The 23,342-nt window shown below is 40.9% G+C and overlaps 2 protein-coding genes across 3 annotated transcripts in view; one reads left to right on the top strand and one right to left on the bottom strand.

Moving 5' to 3' along the window:
- Positions 1-2,835: 2,835 nt before the first annotated feature.
- On the bottom strand, positions 2,836-3,909 carry LOC133515490 (myosin-2 essential light chain-like). Of its 2 annotated transcripts, XM_061848035.1 has the most exons (3): positions 3,755-3,909; positions 3,648-3,675; positions 2,836-3,191 (listed from the first exon to the last, which is right to left on the bottom strand). In XM_061848035.1, the coding sequence occupies exons 1-3, from the start codon at positions 3,755-3,757 to the stop codon at positions 2,851-2,853; spliced, it is 372 nt and encodes a 123-aa protein (XP_061704019.1). In that variant the 5' UTR covers positions 3,758-3,909; the 3' UTR covers positions 2,836-2,850. The 2 variants fall into 2 exon arrangements, with proteins under 2 accessions (XP_061704019.1, XP_061704018.1); XM_061848034.1 differs by lacking the exons at positions 3,648-3,675; positions 3,755-3,909 and adding an exon at positions 3,336-3,595.
- A 2,109-nt stretch (positions 3,910-6,018) lies between these two features.
- The window catches only part of LOC133515589 (serine/threonine-protein kinase Chk1-like), a 30,540-nt gene continuing 13,216 nt past the window's right edge, over positions 6,019-23,342 (top strand). Inside the window, 4 exon segments of the mRNA XM_061848172.1 lie at positions 6,019-6,456; positions 6,879-6,973; positions 18,706-18,904; positions 22,310-22,474. Coding sequence (XP_061704156.1) covers positions 6,891-6,973; positions 18,706-18,904; positions 22,310-22,474 — 447 coding nt within the window. The 5' untranslated portion in view covers positions 6,019-6,456; positions 6,879-6,890.

Genomic DNA, 23,342 nt, shown 5'->3' with positions numbered 1-23,342 from the left:
AATATAACATTAAAACCAAAAAAATCATATTTGACACCAGGATTAAAAGTGTCTTGCCGCAATAAAAGGCTATTAAAAAAACTGGTACAACAGTCTGTAAATAATACTTTAAAAAACTATTACAAATTATACTGCAAAATACTAAAAAAAGCAATTCATAAATCTAAAAAACTACACAATAAAAATCAGTTCTGTAACTCCCAAAATAAAACCAAAACTATGTGGCACATAATAAATAATGAGACAAATAAAAACACACCACAAAATAAAATAAATTTTAAAATAAAAACACCTGATCAAGGCACAATAAACGATCCCCATAAAATAGCCAACATCTTCAATGATTTCTTCTCCTCCACTGGAAATAATTACCCTACCCCTGTAAACAGACTACCTTTCAAAAATTCAATAAAAAACTCATTTTTCCTTTGGCCTGCGCAACCTAACGAATTATTTAAAATTCTAAAAAATCTCAAAAATAAATCGTCTTTCGGCATAGATGAAATCCCCCCAGCTCTATTAAAATCTTGCGCAGAATCTCTATGCGGCCCCTACACCTTACTAATAAATCAATCTTTTTCACAAGGCATCTTTCCGGATGCATTGAAAATCTCACTAATAAAACCTATTCACAAAAAGGGAGATATCTCAGAGATAAATAACTACAGACCAATCTCTCTATTACCCACGTCATCTAAAATTTTTGAAACCGCGATGGTAAAGCGCCTTTATAGTTTCTGTGAAAAATTCAACATTTTTAGTGAAAATCAAAATGGCTTTAGAAAAAATCATTCAACTACCTTAGCAATCTATAAGTATGCCCTAGAGATATTCAGTATTATAAACGACAAAAAATATGCTGTGGGTCTATTACTCGACATGAGTAAGGCTTACGATAGAGTCCGTTACGAAATCCTTTTAGATAAACTATATAACATAGGTGTTAGAGGTATTGCGCTGGACTGGTTTAAGTCTTATTTGAGTGATCGCTCCCAATATGTAGAAATAGAGCATAGAGACTTTGATAGAGCAATAATACAGCACATTAGATCTGATAGAGTCCCCATAAAGGGCTCTATCCCTCAAGGTAGCGTCTTAGGCTGTGTTCTATTTATTATTTACATAAATGATCTTCCCGACATACTTGATGAGCATAGCACGCTTTTTGCAGATGACATTTCTATACTATTGCCATGCGCTACTACTTTAGAAGCTCAGAATAAATTACAGTCAACCTTAAATACAATTACTAATTGGTTGCAATCCCACAACCTACAGCTCAACATAAATAAAACTAAAATTATCCAATTTAAACCACATCAAAAATCATCATTGCCAATAGACTTTAAATATAATAATTCAAAATTAGATAACGTGAGCTCTGCCACACTATTAGGAATAGAATTAGACTCAAATATGAGCTGGAAAGACCATATTCTAAAATTGTCAAAAAAATTATCGTCTTTTATATACGCCCTTCAGCATCTAAAGCGAGTTACAGACCTACAGACATCCCTTGCGGCATATTACGCATATGCGTATTCGCGAATATCATATGGCCTGGTCCTTTGGGGAAATAGCTGCGATATTGAAAAAATATTTATTCTGCAAAAAAAGTGCATCAGAATTCTAGTAAACATTGATCAAATGGAGTCGTGTAAACCTTATTTTATTAAACATGAAATACTGACCGTTGCGTCTATGTACATATTCGAATCATGTAAATTCGTTAGGAAACATTTAAACTTATATTCATTCAAAGATACAACTCAAATCAAAAGAAATAATCGCAACATAAATCAACTAAAAGTGCCTTTTTCAAAATTAAAACTTGTCACAAGTAGCCCACATTATATGACTATGAAAATCTACAACCACCTCCCAAACTCTATCAAAGATCTGGACAATGTAGGTTAATTTAAAAAACACCTGAAGCTGTTTTTAATTAATGGATGTTTTTATAATCTTAATGAATATTTTGATAAAGTCAGTAAATGAAAATATTACCGTGCTTCGTTTATGTAAGGAAATAATGTTATAATACAATCAAATGATCATGCGTGAATGTATGTGTAATATTATTTTAATGATGTGCGAAATAATTGTAATTTAATTACCTACTGTAGCCCTCTTATATTGCTGTGCCCTTACAGGGTGTCACATGTATACCTATATGTTCCATTCCATCCATGCTTGTAATGTGATATGCAATAAACTATTCTATTCTATTCTATTCTATTCTAGTTACCATAATGTGAGAAGAGGCTAAACGCGGGCTATTAGTAAGTATATCAACCATAGGGGTGTCCCGGTGCAGCGCTTTGTATGTCTTTTTACTAAGAAGAGAAGTGGTCAAAAGTTAGAGCGTGGAGACACATTTTTTCTTTGGGGGCGATTAGATCCGCTTCCACCTCATTCATTTTAAAAGACCTATCCAACGATACCCTTCACCATTAAGCTATGGAACCCTAACAACATCACACATTTTTACAATTCGTTTTCACGTAACTGTTGGCCTACCATCAACTTTTTACTTCACATATTTTTGTAGTTGATCACTCAGACATTGCAAGTTTGACAAACTCAGAGGTTTTATATTATTGATTTTACAGTAAGACCCCCCCGCGGATGCAGACTTGGGACCCTCCACTTACTAAAGCCATCAGATGACAATAAAGTTATTCAATTTCTTTTCACTATCAAACTCTCAGGTTGAAATCAGTAAGAATTATGTTTCATTTCAATTTACTTAACTTATGCATATTATGTGGTGTCAAACATTTCATACAAGGGACCCAGCACTTCTTCCATTTATGTTCAGATACAACATACATATAACCAGAGTGAAATTTAAGAGTAAACACATTCAATATTCATTTCAATTGGGCAAAAGTTGCCAAAATAGCAAAAAATCAACCATCTGGCATGAATTTTAGACTTTGTTCTATACCTACAAGTATCAAGTTTTAACAGAATGCAGGATGTAGTAGGCAGTAGAATGAAGAATACCTGGTAGATGGGCAGGAAGACCTCGAAGGAGATGCGCTCATCAGGCTTCAGGTGGAGAGTGCACTTCTTGACATCAGACTCAGTGGGGTTCTGGCCGAGCGCGCGCAGCGCATCTCCGATCTGCGCCACGTGGATCTTGCCGTCGCCGCGTGAGTCGAACAGCTGGAACGCCTCCTGGAACTCTGCAACACGAATACCACACGTAGCGTTACTCTACCACTGGCTACACCACACCTGTCATCACTAAACTACTCGTATCGAGCTTCAAATAGAAGGCGAAGGACTGGGACCGTCGAGACGGGATCGGAAGACGAAACTCCACACACCTTCCACAGAGCTGAGCTGCAGCTTGGACGGCGGCTCGTACATGAACATGGCGGACGGGCAACCGACGGGCGACTGGCGACTCGTCGTCCCAGACCTGCCAGAATCGCTTTAAAATACGCACCATATAAGGAAACTAGGGCGCCCGCTTGCGACAGCCTCTCCGCGGAGACGTTGATTGACATGACTCACCACACGGCGGCCAGCCTCTGCATCGAGCGCCGGCGCCCGTCCAGTGTCCAGTTTCGAGTTCAAATCAAAACATAACTGGTAAAAGCAGGATAGTGCCATAAAATAACTAAGTGATTACTCACCAGCCAACTGGTCTTCAGAGTATCCGGCCTAGAACAAAGAAAATAAAACACTAGTTATATTTTCTGTATTTACAAAAATACTTAATATTATTGCGAAGTATATTTACCATTATAAGTAATGAATTATCGTTAAAACTTTGTTTTTCTCGTTTGTTTCGATTACTGTCTAATCGTTGCCTACTTCCGCTATGGCTTCAACAACAAGTTGAACAAAATAATACAAAAAAAATCTTGACTATGGTTGTCAAATGACAGATAGCGTTAATAAAGTAGTACACGCACGATCGAACCTTAACATTATGATGTCGATAGTCTGTCAAGCTATTCCCGAGTAGCAAAAAACCGGCAAATTTAAAAAAATATATGCGCTTTCTAAAGGGCTATCCGCCCATATACAGACTGGCTAAAACTATTAATATTTTAATGATTTGGTTTTGATATGGATAGGACTGTTTTTTTTTTATATTCATGTACAGTACAAAGAGTAAAGTAGTACAGTAACCTGAGGTTATCAAACCTCAAAGCCACTTCTTTCCTGTCCTGTGGTTACCAAAAAACATTTTGATAAGAAATAAATTAATAAATTAACCCGAAGATTTGTATAGTTCAATTAGTTTATCCTGACTGTTCCACCATCATCATGCCTCGTCATGTAACTTATCCACAAAGCACCTTTTCTTTGCATTGCATACATTTTAATGTTTTTTTTTATTTTTATTTGAGAACAACTAATTATATTTGTGGCAGTTTATTATTAAATTAATATTTTAAATTCATAAAAGATAGATAGATAGATAATCCGTTTATTTGTTTGCTACAATACACACGGGAAATACAAATAATAAAATGACAAAAAAAGAACAGATAATACAAAGGAGAGAAATACACATTTATACAAAATAGAAGTAGAAAGAAAAAAAAAAACATTGAAATAATTTATAGTCAACTATAGTTTGTCAAAGGGCTATCTCATTTCAAACATAGACAGAGGGAGTCATACTATCTTTGTCTTACACTAGTACTAGCATCCAAAAGAAAAGGATGAGTATAGTTTTTATTGTTCTTATTTACTGACAAATTGGTTTGACCAACTATATGTAACCTCCTACAGCAACAAAGTTTTTTTTGGTGGCTAAACTTAAAACGTCTGTTTCGTAAAGTTGCTCAAAATACAATAATATTTTCAAAAAATAATACCTCCGTAACTACGTAACTTAACTTTTATCGATACCATTTTAATAGGGAATATTACGCGAAACTCTGCGTAGGGGGCGCCACTATCACAATCCATCACAATCTCAAGGGTCTACCGCGAAACAAGAAAATCGAAATTTCGTTATCTACCTCTAATCTCTCTATCACTCTTGCATATTCGAGCGATGAAGAGGGAGATAACTAAATTTCGATTTTCGCGTTTCCTGATAGGCCCTTTGTGCATCCGCCTTGATGGATCAATGTCATATTTTATTATCTGTGAAAACATGTCAAAAAACAGTTTAAGGCACAGTATGTATAAGTTACTCTATGGTTTAGGAAAGGTGCTAGTGCTGCACTCTGGCGGCAGAACATTGCAGTAATACTCCCTATTGTAGATTACGGGGTTTAGCATAATATCTCCATATGTCTATAGTCAAACCAAGATAAGTTGGCAGCGATTTTGATAGCCCGGATGGTGCATGGGTTATTTTAAACGTCAAACTACTATGAAATTATGACGTTTACTTGACACTTGCACCGCCTGGGCTATCAAAATCGTTGCAAACTTATCTTGGTATGACTCTACCAACATTGCCAACCATAAGGTAACTATACCCATGGAATGGCACATATAATAATATCATGAACCAAAACATCTTCAGCGTCTACGGTAGTTAAAATCAACTGTATGATAACGTTAAATTCACTACGTTGTTAGGTTTGCCGCATAACAGAAAAAGATGCATTTAGATAATATGGACAAAGCCGGAAACAAAACCCCGAAGACCGAAGTGTATTTTCCTTATTTCTCCGGAATCCCGTTACCAACGAAATCTATAACAGCAATATATGGTATCAAGCAACGTAGAACGTAGTGATTATATGCTCTTTAGTATCAAGATTGTCAAGTGACTGTAAGGTGTAAAATAAAACAAGAAAAAAAAATCCAAATCTATGCAGCCACTTTTAAGACGTCGGGAATCATAAACTACAAATTGATCCCCTACAACTATAAAATCTCGTCCTTTTTGAAGTTGGTTAAAGACATTTTTGTTTCAATTAATATTTTGAAAATAAAACATCAGACTCATTTTTTTTTCGTTAATAATTATCGTTATATTGCATCTCGCATGAGTAGTCTTTACTGTATTTATCTTCTTTTTATATGATAGATTATTATTTTATTAGGTTCGTCGTGTCCTTTGTAAACTAAATCTTGTCATGCAAATCAGTCTTAAACGGAGGAAGTAGTGTCTATGGTTTTACAAACGTTTTGAAACTAAAATAGAAGTATTCTGGACTGGACATACGGTGAAATAACTAAGAACACTTCCGTTGTTTTTATTACAGAGATAAGATTTTGTTCAACTGCATTTATAATATAGTGAAGAATAATAATTTAAACGTATCACGATATTCTTTTTTGTAACTTAAGCAGTGTTATCCAAAGATTTGGTCTACGAAAGGAAAATTCAGATAGGTATTCAGAACGCTTGTCAGCCATTGATCTTTTTGTCCGAAAAAATGCCGATCGAGCTCGAACGATGGCGCGGTCAGCGATTGGCGAACGATCCTTGGGAGGAAAATGGCAAAATGGTGTAGTCGTTAAACGGTTAGTGCTGAATATTCATAATTACTAAAATCTTTTAAGTACTTTCATTGTTCTCAATCCAACGTTAAGACCGAGATATCGACGTTTTCGGGCGAGCGATTACCGTTATCGGACGAGGTGGGAAGGTAACATCGCCGACGACGGCGCTCGCTTTGTTCGCCGATCTCCACGTGCCCTCCGCCATTTACCATCTTTGAAACGCTCGATTTACACGTAGAGATCGGCCTCCGGGGTCGAATGACGACCGGGGATCTCGATTCGGTCTTATTTTTTTTTAATCTGCAAACATCTGGGTCTTTCTTTCGGGAAAAAATGGTCCACTGGCACTTCGCGGCGGGCGGCGGCGTGGTCGTCTCATCGGAGCGACCGGGCCGCCGGCCGCCGCGGAGGCGCACGCGGGGCCTGACGCGGCGCTGTTGCAGGAGCCGCGCGACATGGCGGCCGCCGCGCCGGCGGGCGGCGAATTCGTGGAGGGCTGGCTCGTGGCGCAGGTGCTGGGCGAGGGCGCCTACGGAGAGTAAGTACCTGCTGACTTTCTCACTTCATTTCTTGCTGCATATACATCATGTACCGCACGCTTTCCTTTAGGTTAAATACTTGACTCACGCCTAGTTTGGACATATTTTTGTTTTGTGACTATTTGTTATAAACTTTAAATGTTTATTGTTACATAAGTTGTCAGAACACAGGTTTACTTTCTTGAAGGTAGTAAAAGTAGCATGATTGACTCATTGTATGTACTGCTTTTGGTTCATTTAACCATGCATTTATTGGAAGTAAACTTGACTGTAACCGGAACACCAATATATGTTCAAACTTATTTGGATTAGTCCTCGGGGTAGTGGAGTTGTTAAACAAGTATCATCACAATGAGTGAGTAGTAATCTGTTTCTAAATTATAATCAAGGCCTATCTCGGTTAATGCTGATTTCCACATCATAAGACAGGTAATTTTAACAGGATTTTGTTGATGGAAAGCACATGAGCTTTTCAGATCCTAAGAAATCTGAACAATCTCCCACATCAGTTGCTTAGTTATTTTTTTAATTTTATTCATGCATTTCTTAAATTAACACAAACAGACAGGTTATACATGTTAACACATTCACTGCCAGACAAAAAACGGCGCACTACCCCAGAAACCGGTGGTCTATAGCTGCGTACAAAGCAACCCACCCAGCGGGTTGTCCGGCAACTAAACAAAGTTCACGAGCGCCCACCAGGTGGGTTCCTGGCAGTGAATGTGTTAATTTAAATGAAATAGGTTGCTAATTTGCCCAATTTTTTCTTGGACTATTACTAATAGAATAGCAAATGTATTAACATCTGATTTGAGCCGTGAACTGTAGAAGCTAGTCAGTGCCATTGGATGCACATGCAGACCTGCAACAAGCAATATGTTTACAAGCAGTTTAATTACAGCTAATAGCAAATTCAATTAAGCCACTAAGTTTCAATAATGTTCCGGTAACAAATGGCAATATTTAATTATTCAAGAATAAAGAAAGATTGGAAATTGCTGTCAAATTTAAATGAGATGAGAGTCCTTAAATAACTATAATAATATGCTCAAATATTACTTAGCACAATGTATTGTAGCACTTGGGTCTGATTTTTCAAATATCAGATAACTTTATCTGTCAAATAAAGATAACACTCTCTTTTTCTTCTTGCTTGTGAAAGAAAGGAAGTGTGTTATCTTTATCTCACAGATAATTTTATCTGTTGTTTGAAAAATCAGTCCTTAGTAAATAAAATTTCTTGACACAAATAATATAGAACCAAGGTAGGTCACACAAATTGACTAATTCTCTTAGGGTGTGGCCAAACATACGGCAATTCGCAGCGTGCCGAGCCGCATTTTTCATATTTATTTATTTATTTATTTTATTGGTATTCAAAAATATCTTTATAGGGTTCCGTACTACAAAGGTACAAAAGGAACCCTTATGGTGCGACTCCGTCCGTCCGTCCGACACAACGCTAAATATCTCGAGAACCACTTAAGCTATTGATTTGAAATGGTTATGAACAACGCTAACCCAGACACATTAAAGTATTATTTTATTTTTAATAACTATGGGAAATGCCCAATTTGAAGAGGGGGCAAAATTTCACTAGTGAGTAGGTCAAGTGGGGTATCTTTTGAAAGAGCTCAAATTGACCATTCCAAAACAATTGTTTATAAATTTTTAGTGGTTGAAAAAAATTGATTTATGGAGGAAAATGTGAAAAATATACTATCCCCCCTTATTTCCGAAGTTTACCGAAGAAAAATTATGACATATTTACATAATATTAAAATTCTTATAAATTTTACAGGAAAAATATTATCAGTCCTCTATATTGGTAAGTTTTTTTTTTATTAACAAAAAATATTTCCGAATTCAGTTTGCAATTTAACCAAGTTTACGTGCGTTTATTACACTTGAAATTTCTATGAGATTACATTAAGGTGGTTCGATTTTCATACAAAAAACAATCGCTATTTATTAATTAATTACATAATATTATTACATAAATTGTTGCGCATCTATCTACTTTCGAATATTCATTTGCGCTAAATTAATAGAAAAACTTTGTTTCATACAGAAATCATGCAATAATCAACGTTATATTTTTATAAATTTTGTGTTAAAATGTCGTGTACAAATACATTGCGACGTTGCCACTCCATGCCTCGGGCGGCCATCGGCGCGACGTTGCGATGTTTGACGCGTTTTTAGCTGACTCTGTCGACACTGACACTCAGTGTGACCAGGCGTACGATAATTGTCGTACATGTACGATAATTTGGGCCCCGGTATGACGTAATGTTCCAAAGAGCATTATCGTACACTAAAGTACTATAATTTCAGCCCTTGGATGATGCCACCTTAAAAGTCTAGTAATTTGAAGCAAAATATGACACTTTCTCCTAGAAATAGGCTAAAATTAGTATCTTTTGGGTGTTCGGCTCCTTGGTGTAAGTTTAAAGTTTAAAATGTCACAATTTCCTGTATACCGTTTGAGTCTATCCCAAAAATAAACATAAACCGATTTTTTGCGCAATTTAGACGAAAATTGTATTTTTTTTATTATTAATTCGAAATTTAAGCTTATTTTGCTAGACATTTTTAGGGGCTGCCTTTTTGATTGGCGTACGATATTTTTTTCAACGGTACAATAATATTGACACTCAAGTACGATAATTCTCTTCCGCTCACCTGGCAACACTGCTGAAACTTGACAGGACCTGGGGGCCTACCGCGAAAACCGAAATTCGCAAATTGCGGGGATCTTTCTCTTTTACTCTCACTAAGACGTAATTAGAGTGACAGAGAAAAATGCCCGAAATTGACGAATTTCGATTTTCCCGGTAGCCGCCCTGGTGCTTGAGGTACTTGATAGAAAACAACGCTGCCGCATGTTCTGAATTGTGATTTTATGTGTTTTTGGTTTGAAAATGATACCGACGTCTAAATCAAGTTACAAAAATCATCGATATTCTGGTCCGCGAAAAACCAAGAAAAGTGTAACTGTAATTATTGGAGTCTACAAAAATGACCAATACATAGAAAATATGACCTAGAAACTAGTTCACTTTTATAAAACTCAATTTTGCCCGAGATTGTACTTAGGCAAATACCTAAGGGAGCTAAGTGTATTGATCTTGAATAATTAGTTGGCTAATACATATATGACTCCAACATGATATGGACATTTACATCATAACTATTATACCTAGTTGGTTACTAAGTTCTGTTACTCGATTTCTTTCTTTCTTCCTAGCGTTGTCCCAGCATATTGCCACGGCTCAATGGAGCTTGGGGTCCGCTTTGACAACTAATCCCAAGATTTGGCGTAGGCACTAGTTTTTACGAAAGCCACTGCCATCTGACCTTCCAACCCAGAGGGTAAAACTAAGCCTTGTTGGGATTAGTCCAGTTTCCTCACGATTTTTTCCTTCATCGAAAAGCGACTGGTAAATATCAAATGATATCTGTTCTGAAGTTCTGTTACTCGATTTGCAACCTCTTTATTTCCGTTAAAACAAATGCTACCGAAAAAATAAAAAATTACTGTTACGAATCGTTCAAAAATGGACTCATTTTTGATCCTTCATTCGTTAGGTTAAGTCATTAATGTTTGCAATTAAAAATCAATATTTTTATATAATTTAATTTAATGTATCCAAATATTCTTATAATTAATTTCATTTAGATTGCATATTTTTTAATCAAAATATTCAATGAAATGTATAAATTCAATCGTTATTCAATATCTCTATGTTCTAATTTCACTATGGCAATTTTATATTCAAAACTTTGACAGTTTACAGAGCTTTTAAAAACTTACGGTTGCTATCCAATTCCCAACGACTGTTCACTTTGCCACTTTTTGCATTCTTGTATTTTTTGAAGTAAACCTATACTACAGTCCACTATTATTTATCACCTCGACAACACCTGAGACCAGCGAAGATTTTACAATGACATAATGTGGTGGATTTGTGAGTTATAATTATATACCACACATAACGCTTATCTCGTCGTATCTATAATGAATTGGGGTCTAAAAGAGAATCGTATTCCAATTTTTTGAAACGCTTGTATTACTTTCTATATTAACTAAAAGTTGCCTTAAAATTCAGCTTTTATACTAAAAACGGCTTTAAATATGTTAAATTAACAAAATATATTTTGACAGATGCTTTCGCGCCCAAAACGCTCTTTGAAAATTGTATGACGTCACAGTTTACGGTTTGACACATAACTACATACACACGTAGAAGATACGAACTGTCAACTGACATTTGTCATTTGTTGTTTAAAGCCTAACTGTCAACAGTGTATGTTAATCCGAGAGTTGTGACGTCATCAGAATCTTCAAAGACGTTTCTAGTTTGGTCACGTGACGTGTGCCAAAATATATTTTAAATTCAATATTTACAAAAATATGGTCATTACAGGTCCCCTAAAAGTAGTTTAACATGTTCTTATAATCCAAAAGAATTTATTGGGATACAATTATGCCCTAAGATTTGTAGATGGAAACAACCCTATTGCGATACACAAATGTGGGCACCCGCCAAACATGATTTTGAGTGTGTCATACTCAGGGCTAACACAGATTCATTTCTGTGAAAAAGGTGTGAAAACCGGAAACTGGAAACCGTTCTCGAACCAATAGTGAAGCCCTTAAGCCACACCCTATTTCAAAACCAGCCATGGGTCTTTGAACAGGACTCAGCTCCTGCACATAAGGCAAGAACAACTCAAGCCTGGTTTCGAAGGAACAAAATTGACTTTATTGCCCACGAAGACTGGCCGTCCTCCAGCCCGGACCTTAACCCCCTGGATTATGCCATATAGCAGGTTATTGAGGAGAAAGCCTGTGCTAAACCCCACACAAATCTTAACTCCCTCAAGCGGGCCATAGTTAAGACAGTGACGGAATTAGACATGACAATCGTGCGTGCCGCTATTGATGACTGGCCTCGTCGTTTGAGGGCCTGTGTCAAAGCCAGAGGAGGCGATTTTGAATGATATTGTCATATGTAATTCCTGATTTTGTGTACTTCATTTTAATATATACTTTATTAAACTTTCGTTGGTATATTTTATGTAGATAAAGATTATTGCAGTAACAGAATTTAATAACCAACTAGGTAGAAAACAATGCAATACATAAACACATAAATTGGATATGATGTGATCCGTTGAATGAAATTGACAATAAATAAAATAAATAAATAATTTTCTATCTCTAGGCATTGTGTGAAACTTCTAGTTGTGTCAAAATATCGGGAAATCAATAATATAAACAAACATGGTAAATATCTCATTTCTTTTTATAATGGTTATAAATAGAAGGCCATGCAATTTTGTAACTCACTGTAATTTAATTAGATGTATCGTAATTTTTTTTTTAATTCTACTGTAAAATAGTACCTACTTTTTTAAAGGCTGCGCAGTAAGTGATTGCTTTAATTTTAGAACAAAACAGCGTTTTTTTTTGAAAAAAATACCGGAAAATCTGACTTACTAATTTGGACTTTCTTAGGTTCATTCTACTTAGAATCTTCTCCACCCTAGCATTAAAAAAAGATATCCTAAAATATCCATACCATTACGTCACATTTTAGTGTGAAAGAAATTTCAGTGTAAAACTAAAATTTCAATACAAATTTTTGGGTTTTTTTAGCACGAGGATTGATTATGCTAGTAATTCTGAGTTGGAAGAACCCAAAAATATCATGATGTGTGAGAATCAGATTTTTAATATTTTTATGGAAAACGCTCAGATTTCTCATAAAATAATTTATTAATAATAGGTACTTGATAATACTGATAACAAAAAAAAAATGAGTCTCGAACCCACATCCTCTTGCATGTATTTCCACGTACATACCGCAACGCTATTGAAGCCTACTCACGCTGTGCCAAATTGTTTACTACAAGGATCCCAGTAAGACTGTTTTAATGTGTGAGTGATACTTAGAAATAGAGTCAAGAAACATTCTGTCGACATTAAGGGGTAGTTTTTGTACAATGAAGTGTTCAATGTTTGTTGTAATAGTTCAATATTTATTTAAAGAGTGCGCTAAACATAATTTACAGTATAGAAATACCAAGACTACTCAACAAAAAAATTAAAACTCAAAATTTGCAATTGTGGCGCCATCTAGTGAGGTTTAAGCTTTGGGTAACCTAGTCGAACCACCTTAAAGACACCTTTTTTCAAATGAAAAGAACAATTTTTGAAATCGGTTCACATGATAGAGAATTATACTCGAAAAACCAACATTCGTGCATTACATCGCGCAAATTAGTGAGAATTGCCGATAGGTGGCGCTGTACATAATTATACTTAGTATAGGTACTTCTGATCAAAAGTCTTTCGCCTTTGTAGTTACACGAGATAATTCAAAGTTTGTACGGAACCCTCGGTGCGCGAGTAAAACGAACTCGCACATTTCTTAGAACAAGTGTCTCTGCACTGTACGTCCGTACGTACGTACTGCGAGTCCCTGCATGTCTGGCCGCACCTGTCATCTCAATACAATTTTTTCGAAATTCTTGGGTTATTCCCACTAGTTACCACCAAGTTGTTACTTGTTGCCAGTGGTAACTACTGGGAATTTTTTTCCCACTTTTTACCAGTTTTGTTAGCGTCCAGTTACCCAAATTTTGTTAGCGTCCAATAATAATAAAAATAGTATAAATATAGAGTGCTTGTATCAATAATTAATGAATCATTTTAATAACAACACTTCCGTGACAGACATTAAATACAGGGTGTTTATTTAGTCACCTGCAATCATTTACGGGGTGAATATCACTGAGCATCTTTTACTATGTGACCAACCCCGAAATCGCGAAAATAAAATTGTCTGTTTCATACAGTTCGGCTGTCTGACTCTGACCTTGTCATTTTCTATGGGAGAGTAATTTTTTTTGCGATTTCGGGATTGGTCCCATACTAAAATAATAAATAATAAATAAAATAATAAATATTACAGAACATTATTACACAAGTTGACTAAGTCCCTGTAATAAATATGTAATAACCAGAGACATGTCAGTCGCTTCGCTTGACAGACAGATGAAGTGTGCGAAAGAGAAGCCATGACGTATATGAACAAGCCATAAGTGCGAAAGAGGCAGACTACATATGAGAAAACTTAACCAATTTTGAGTTCGAAGGCGGCCGAGGCGGCCAAATTCATTTTGCCGTATTTTTTAACGAGAAAAATATAAGAGAATCAAAAAGAAAAATATATATTAAGTAAATTAGGGACGATGGTGTCATGTTGTGTGCCGGGTTGTAGTGTTTCAGTGCCAAAAAACCCAAGAAAATACTCATTTCACAGGTAATTATGATATTCCTAGCGAACTTTTCGTAACGATATTTTATCAAATTAACAACATAAAAAGAGTAAAAAACCAATTTATACAGTTCATTATAAGTTTTTCTTCAATTGTGTGTTAATATTTCATCATATTAGTCAATAATTTAGAATATTTTGTGTAAAAACCTAAACTGTTACTTTACGCTAGGGCTTGACAAAATGTTCATATGACTGTATCGATAACTTGTCGGTATATTAGTAGGTATGGAATTAGTTGTTCACAAGATATCAAAAGAGATATTACCTTTATAACCGACTTAAAATAATAACGATTGTTATAATACCTTTTTTGAAGGTGCACATGTTTAGCGATAAATTTAAACTTCACTTTCCAACACAGTACTTATATTTTAACCACTTTTCCACGGCTTTGCCGCCAACACAAGGAAACACAAGACAGCGTATACTTGTACACAGCGTATACACACCCAACCCAACTTGTCAGCAGGAAAAGGTGCGAAATTCAAATTTTCTTTGGTAAGTCAACTCTTTGCGAACACATTTTCAAACAAGTTCAACTTTATCATTTTCAACTTTTTCAAACACATTTGAAAAAGTAGTCGATAAAGCAGTTAAACATCGATAGATTATTAATATGTTGTAACATGACATCACTATTTTTGTTTGCACATAGACAATTTACGCACACACTTGCATTTCATTTTTGGCCACACTTTCGAAGTTTGACAGTCGTTCTATACTATCCTATTTCTATGGTAATAACCAGACATAGGAATCCGTGGGGCAAAATTGTTTGACAAGTAGGGAGTTCCTGTATCGATAAACTCGACTATCGATGCTAGTTCTATATTCTAGTGATCACTCAAGTGTTAACTTGTAAAAATACGTTTTTATTAAGAGTAAAAATAATAATTAAATAATAACTATGTACACTTCTTCGTTTTTAAGACAGTAGTAGCGGCTAACAAAATACATTACGATCTAAAATTTATTAAAATATTAGGTTCTTATTGTATATTGGCTACGGAACCCTAAATATAATAATTATTATAAAAACAAAACAAAAACCGACTGCTTGAATATAATGAACTGAGAAGGGAATTAAAAAAGAATTTATATCTAAGAGAGGAAAATGTTGTTTGTATGGAAAGGCGTTTTTGCGCGGGTCGTCCACTTTCGTGGCAGATCTGGCGCTGACATGACTTCACGTCCCCCGTTTCCAAAGGCATACCCCAAGTGGCACACCTGTTCTAATCATGTCCGACCAAAACTGGTGTTTTTTTTGTCAAAACCGAACCATGAGCCGAAACGCCCGAAACCGACACTTCGGTTGGGCACTAGTAAACAGTCGGTGTTCTATTGATCATCTTCCTCTTGTTGTCCCGGCGTTTTTTTGCCACGGCTCATGGTAGCCTGGGCTCCGCTTGACAACTAATCCCTAGAATTGGCGTAGGCACTAGTTTTTGCGAAAGCGACTGCCATCTGACCTTCCAATCTAGAGGATACGCTACGAGCCGGGGTTTGAACCCGCGAGCTCCGGATTGCAGTCGCACGCCCTTACCGCTAGGCCACCAGCGCATTTTTCCAACCATCACTGGACCAAACCAAACTCTGCATGCCATTTGAAATGACAAAGTGTGGAAATGTTATCATTAATGTCACATTTCTATGACAATATGACGTTTATAATGACACTCGTTCACTGTTCTGTTCAAGTCGATGAAAAGTTAGCTTGGACGGACTAGAATAATGTGAGCAAATGGACGAAGATTGTCAAGCAATATACATGGTGGTGATGGCGCGAGGCGGAACCGCGCTGCAGCGGCGGCGGCGGCGTGGAGCAAAAACGCGCCATCCTTGAGAGTTTATCCACCCCGCGCGGTCACTGCCGCTATATTTCGGCGGCGGCTGCAGGAATATCGGCGCCGTGCCTAACTAACAACAGCGAGATTTGTACATCACGCGGGAGTAAACAGCTCCAGGAAGTTGCAAGTAATGCGTATAGGGAGCACAGAAGGCGATGTTCTTGCAAGGCAAGGTTAGGTAATGTAACATAGTGTTGGTTGGAACTTGAGTCTTTTGAGTCGATATTTGAAGAAGTCTACTCGTTTTTACGTGACTCTACGCTTAAAAAGCGAGCAAGCTGTCAAAAGAGTCGAGCCGTTTTGTGATATAACAAATAGAGTTCTACGAAAAGGACTCACAAGAGACTCGGGACTCTAAGAAGTTGAAAAGAACTTAAGTTTCGTCCTGAAAAACTGAATCGAGCCTTAAAGCAGAAGACTCAAAGGACTCGAATTTGAACTGAACCAACCCTAGGTGAAACTTGCAAGTCATGTACATTACATAGGGATTGTAACATTTTTTATTTAGATGGTAACATGTAGAACGCTTGAAAAACTATGACCACGGACAGTCTTATAGAAACTGCTCTTTTTTGTAATGCTTGAAAATGTAACGGACCATGAACATCAATCGATACTCTTTCAAAATAGTTTCGGCGCTCACAATCAAAATCCTTTTCGGCGTCGAGTAAATTAATTAATGGTAACGCCATGATTAAACAAATGTTAACGACAAGCAGAAATTCACATGAAATGTTACAAGAATTCGCAAATAAAACAATTCTACTTCCTAGTATATTTACTTGACGTAGATGTGCATAATGCAGGTAATAAAACTAATAAAAACACATGGTGTGTGTTTCATTACGCTTGCACGCCCAAGGTCGCTACGCTGGTTTAACCATCAGCTCCGCACCTAACTTCAAGCTACTCTGAAGTAAACTAAGTTTCAGGATCTAGCCTTTGCCTGGATATAGTTCTTTCGCAAGTTGGGTTTACTTGACCGAGGATGTGTCCTTGAACTTCGCCGAGACCGCACCGTGACGCCTATGACGGCATTTATCTACGTTTTTTACTGGAATAAGATTTGAAAGAATCTGTAAAAACATTAAAAAGCATATTATTGTTTAACCGGCCATAAAGCGGATCGGAAGTGCTCTCGTCTGACCGAGCTGAATATGTAAATGCGAGTCCTATGACTTGTGATCTGGAAACTGGAATAACACTTGGACAATGTGCAGTGGCCACGGAATCGAGATTAATTCAAAAAACCTTAAGGTATAAGTAAATACCTGTAGGATTCTTACTACTACTTAATTAACTTAATACTTATTGTACAAAAATGAAAACAAAGCAGGAAAAAAAACACTCAAAACATCAGTACAAAGGCGAACTTATCCCTTTAAGGGATCTCTTCCAGTTAACCTTTGAGCAATTGAGGGAGAATTGGAGATGGTAGAAATAGAAATGGTTTAGGCTTTAATGAGTGTTAGACTCTGGTATAAATCTCAAGCTATTTAATTTTACGGGTGGGGTGTTTTGATTGATTCAAAACAAATAAATAATGTGCTAAACATGTTTTTCGTGACGTGATCTGTTTTTTACTTACTTGCTTTTCGGGATTCCGTAGCCAACAAGGATCCCATTTTTGCTAATTACTGAAATGAGACTCAATTTTATAGCATTTTTCATGTGACAATATGTATGGCCATTTTTAGGGTTCCGTAGCCAAATGCCCGTTTATGTCACAACCACTTTTTTCCGAAACTATAAGAACTATACTGTTCAAACTTGGTAAGTAAATGTATTCGAAGAACCGCATTAAGATTTTCACACAAAAATAGAAAATGCAAAAATTTTTGGGGGTTCCCCATACTTAGAACTGAAACTCAAAAATTTTTTTTTTCATCAAACCCATCGTGTGGGGTATCTGTGGATAGGTCTTTAAAAATTATATTGAGGTTTCTTATATAATTTTTTTCTTAACTGAATAGTAGCCCCCCCCCCCCCCCCCCCCGTAACTTCTAAAATAACAGAATGATAAAACTAAAAAAATATATGGTATACATTACCATGCAACCTTCCACCGAAAATTGGTTTGAACGAGATCTAGTAAGTAGTTTTCTTTTAGTACGTCATAAATGGTACGGAACCCTTCATGGGCCAGTCTGACTCTCACTTGGCTGCTTTTTTAAATTTATTTTGTTTTGACCCAATAGTGTGGGATATCGTTAGATAGGTCTAAAACGAATAAAGGTTTAAAAAAACCTTTTCTGATAAAGTTATTATCCGACAGAAAAAAAAGTGTCCCCCCCCCCCCTCTACCTTTTGCTCTAACCATGGGCCCAAAAAATATGAAGAAAATCGGGAAACAAAAGCTTCGTAAATACTTTCAATGAAAACTATAGCACACATGATCGGTCCAGCCGTTTTTGAGTTATTATGAGCCATTACGAGAGATCGCATTAAAATTCCAATTCATTGAACTGGATTTTCGGAATGATGATATTTTAGGAGCACTATTCCTAGCGTATACGTTTCGTCGGGCAGGGTGCGGCTGCTGGTGAACAGCGGCAGCGGCGCGTGCGTGGCGCTGAAGACTGTGCGCGCCGCGCCCGACAGCGACGCGCTGGCCGCGGCGGCGCGCGAGGCGGCGCTGCACCGCGCGCTGCGCCACCCGCACGTGCTGCGCTGCCTCGGAGCCCGCGCCGCGCCGCCGCACCACTACATGTTCCTGGAGTATGCACAGGTAACACGGCCTCACACACGGCGGCGCGCGAGGCGGCGCTGCACCGCGCGCTGCGCCACCCGCACGTGCTGCGCTGCCTCGGAGCCCGCGCCGCGCCGCCGCACCACTACATGTTCCTGGAGTATGCACAGGTAACACGGCCTCACACACGGCGGCGCGCGAGGCGGCGCTGCACCGCGCGCTGCGCCACCCGCACGTGCTGCGCTGCCTCGGAGCCCGCGCCGCGCCGCCGCACCACTACATGTTCCTGGAGTATGCACAGGTAACACGGCCTCACACACGGCGGCGCGCGAGGCGGCGCTGCACCGCGCGCTGCGCCACCCGCACGTGCTGCGCTGCCTCGGAGCCCGCGCCGCGCCGCCGCACCACTACATGTTCCTGGAGTATGCACAGGTAACACGGCCTCACACACGGCGGCGCGCGAGGCGGCGCTGCACCGCGCGCTGCGCCACCCGCACGTGCTGCGCTGCCTCGGAGCCCGCGCCGCGCCGCCGCACCACTACATGTTCCTGGAGTATGCACAGGTAACACGGCCTCACACACGGCGGCGCGCGAGGCGGCGCTGCACCGCGCGCTGCGCCACCCGCACGTGCTGCGCTGCCTCGGAGCCCGCGCCGCGCCGCCGCACCACTACATGTTCCTGGAGTATGCACAGGTAACACGGCCTCACACACGGCGGCGCGCGAGGCGGCGCTGCACCGCGCGCTGCGCCACCCGCACGTGCTGCGCTGCCTCGGAGCCCGCGCCGCGCCGCCGCACCACTACATGTTCCTGGAGTATGCACAGGTAACACGGCCTCACACACGGCGGCGCGCGAGGCGGCGCTGCACCGCGCGCTGCGCCACCCGCACGTGCTGCGCTGCCTCGGGGCCCGCGCCGCGCCGCCGCACCACTACATGTTCCTGGAGTATGCACAGGTAACACGGCCTCACACACGGCGGCGCGCGAGGCGGCGCTGCACCGCGCGCTGCGCCACCCGCACGTGCTGCGCTGCCTCGGGGCCCGCGCCGCGCCGCCGCACCACTACATGTTCCTGGAGTATGCACAGGTAACACGGCCTCACACACGGCGGCGCGCGAGGCGGCGCTGCACCGCGCGCTGCGCCACCCGCACGTGCTGCGCTGCCTCGGAGCCCGCGCCGCGCCGCCGCACCACTACATGTTCCTGGAGTATGCACAGGTAACACGGCCTCACACACGGCGGCGCGCGAGGCGGCGCTGCACCGCGCGCTGCGCCACCCGCACGTGCTGCGCTGCCTCGGGGCCCGCGCCGCGCCGCCGCACCACTACATGTTCCTGGAGTATGCACAGGTAACACGGCCTCACACACGGCGGCGCGCGAGGCGGCGCTGCACCGCGCGCTGCGCCACCCGCACGTGCTGCGCTGCCTCGGGGCCCGCGCCGCGCCGCCGCACCACTACATGTTCCTGGAGTATGCACAGGTAACACGGCCTCACACACGGCGGCGCGCGAGGCGGCGCTGCACCGCGCGCTGCGCCACCCGCACGTGCTGCGCTGCCTCGGGGCCCGCGCCGCGCCGCCGCACCACTACATGTTCCTGGAGTATGCACAGGTAACATGGCCTCACACACGGCGGCGCGCGAGGCGGCGCTGCACCGCGCGCTGCGCCACCCGCACGTGCTGCGCTGCCTCGGGGCCCGCGCCGCGCCGCCGCACCACTACATGTTCCTGGAGTATGCACAGGTAACACGGCCTCACACACGGCGGCGCGCGAGGCGGCGCTGCACCGCGCGCTGCGCCACCCGCACGTGCTGCGCTGCCTCGGGGCCCGCGCCGCGCCGCCGCACCACTACATGTTCCTGGAGTATGCACAGGTAACACGGCCTCACACACGGCGGCGCGCGAGGCGGCGCTGCACCGCGCGCTGCGCCACCCGCACGTGCTGCGCTGCCTCGGGGCCCGCGCCGCGCCGCCGCACCACTACATGTTCCTGGAGTATGCACAGGTAACACGGCCTCACACACGGCGGCGCGCGAGGCGGCGCTGCACCGCGCGCTGCGCCACCCGCACGTGCTGCGCTGCCTCGGGGCCCGCGCCGCGCCGCCGCACCACTACATGTTCCTGGAGTATGCACAGGTAACACGGCCTCACACACGGCGGCGCGCGAGGCGGCGCTGCACCGCGCGCTGCGCCACCCGCACGTGCTGCGCTGCCTCGGGGCCCGCGCCGCGCCGCCGCACCACTACATGTTCCTGGAGTATGCACAGGTAACACGGCCTCACACACGGCGGCGCGCGAGGCGGCGCTGCACCGCGCGCTGCGCCACCCGCACGTGCTGCGCTGCCTCGGAGCCCGCGCCGCGCCGCCGCACCACTACATGTTCCTGGAGTATGCACAGGTAACACGACTCTAGTCTCACTGGCTTGCGAAACCTCTTCACGATATCGCTGAACCGATTTAGATGATAATTGCTATGGAACTAGTTGGGAGTCCCGGAGAAGGACATAGGGTAGTAGTAGTATTCACAGTGTTCCCTGCCTCTGTTCCCTAACCTAGGATAGGGATGTTTGGCAATGATAACGCCCTGCATTAGCAATCTAGTGCATCAAATTTCCATAGGAAAGTACCTACTATGTTATTTTACGTCTTTTCTCATTCCATATAAATTTAAATTGTTTTTTTTTTTTTTGTATTGAATACATACATACATATAATATCGCCTATTTCCCGAAGGGGTAGGCAGAGACCACAGATTTCCACTTGCTACGATCCTGACATACCTCTTTCGCTTCCTTCGTTTAGTATTAAGCTAGATATAAGACAATTTGTGTGCCCTGACAGGGTGTCATGGAAGCTTACTGTATAACTGTAATAACATCTTATGTACATGACTTTACAAATAAATATCTAATCTAATAACTTTCATGACATTCCTCATACACGCTCGTCGGTTTAGGGTGCTCCTGACCTGGCCTTTCTTCAGGATTTCCCCGATTTGATTAGAGAAAGTCCGCCGAGGTCTACCCCTTCCAGCTCCCTCTTCTACTTCTCCCTTATACACTCTGAAATTGAATACATGTTAGTAATAAAATGTAATGTTTTGAAAAGATGTATCTCGCGGAGTTTCTTGCCGATCCCATACCCTCTTCGGATACCCTTCTACAATTTAGGAAGGATTAAAATCTTCTCGGGTCAGAGGTGTAAGGCCAGAGCCGGCGTACCTTCATTTGACGTTTATAAGCTCATTGTAATATGCCTACTTGAAAAATAAACTATCTTTATCGAGCCCGAGGTTGTGAAATTTCAGTTGGAATATGGCATATAAAAAAATTGGTCAAATTGGTCCATAAAAGTCAAAGGTGTCTGACTTCACTTAGCATTCAGGAGGCAAAATAGTGATCCGAAATGCTGCTATACATAGAATTACAAGAGGACAATCCCACAGGGAGGCGAGTTGTTCGACCGCATCGAGCCGGACCGGGGGATGTGCGCGACGCTGGCGCGCCGCTACTGGCGCCAGATCCTCCAGGGGCTGAGCTACTTGCATTCCCGAGGGGTGGCACATAGAGACCTCAAACCAGAAAACGTGTTGCTCGATGACAGGGACCAAGTTAGTGTCCACCAACCGTTAATATGATAAGGATCGTTTGAATTGTTAGTACTCCTAACAACGTCTTCTGAAATTATATTTCATGGAAAGCTTCACAGTAATTTTGATGACAGTACAGCTAATTTATTCAGTCAAATTGTATTTGAAGCAACCCACCCTAAATCTACTTATTTACTTACGCTAGTTTGTGTTATTTTTGATTACATAATCGAAAAAAAGTCGTGACCAAGTTAAGTTGGCAACGATTTTGATAGCCCAGCATGTGCGAGTCACGAGTGTTAAGTACACGTCATAATTTCATAGAAGTTTGATGTTCATAATAATACTTGCACTGACTGGGCTGGCACAATATTATAGCTGCCAATTTATCTTGATATATCAGATTTATTGGATTGACATATATCTAAAGGTACAACACGATAGGTCGATGTGTTCGCACCACGTGCGCGATTGGTCGCAACTAGTTCCGTTAGACTGCACGATTGGCTCGAATTCATGAGTGATACCACTGAACTAGCGCCATTCTTAGTGCCCGTAAGGCCCGTCCATAGATACCCAATCAATGATTTATTGAGGTTTAATATTTGTCACATATAAAGAACTACATTTTCTTCATCAAACTTACTTATAATAGTGAAATAGGTACATTACGCTTAAACCGTGACACATCCGTTTGTCTTGGAAGTGCCGTATTTGTTCAGTTAATCATATTGCGTAAACAAACATACAATCGCAAATTAAATAGGATGTTACAGATCAAAGTTTTGGTAAAACAATATTTGTAAACTAAAAAGATTTCTGCTTCCTCATCTGGATATGTTGACAAATAAATGGAACACATCTCAATTTTTGGATTAGTGAAGTGAAG

Source organism: Cydia pomonella, chromosome 2 (genome assembly GCF_033807575.1).
Source record: "Cydia pomonella isolate Wapato2018A chromosome 2, ilCydPomo1, whole genome shotgun sequence".
NCBI lineage: Eukaryota > Metazoa > Arthropoda > Insecta > Lepidoptera > Tortricidae > Cydia > Cydia pomonella.
Note: the sequence above shows the minus strand (reverse complement) of the source record. Positions and strands in the feature narration are given on the sequence as shown.

Bases quoted from the DNA above. Each gene is read 5' to 3' on its own strand.
- LOC133515490 (XM_061848034.1), bottom strand. From the start codon at position 3,384: ATGTTCATGTACGAGCCGCCGTCCAAGCTGCAGCTCAGCTCTGTGGAA. The intron at 3,192-3,335 runs GTGTGTGGAGTT...TTCGTGTTGCAG, and splicing joins GCAGCTCAGCTCTGTGGAAG to AGTTCCAGGAGGCGTTCCAG.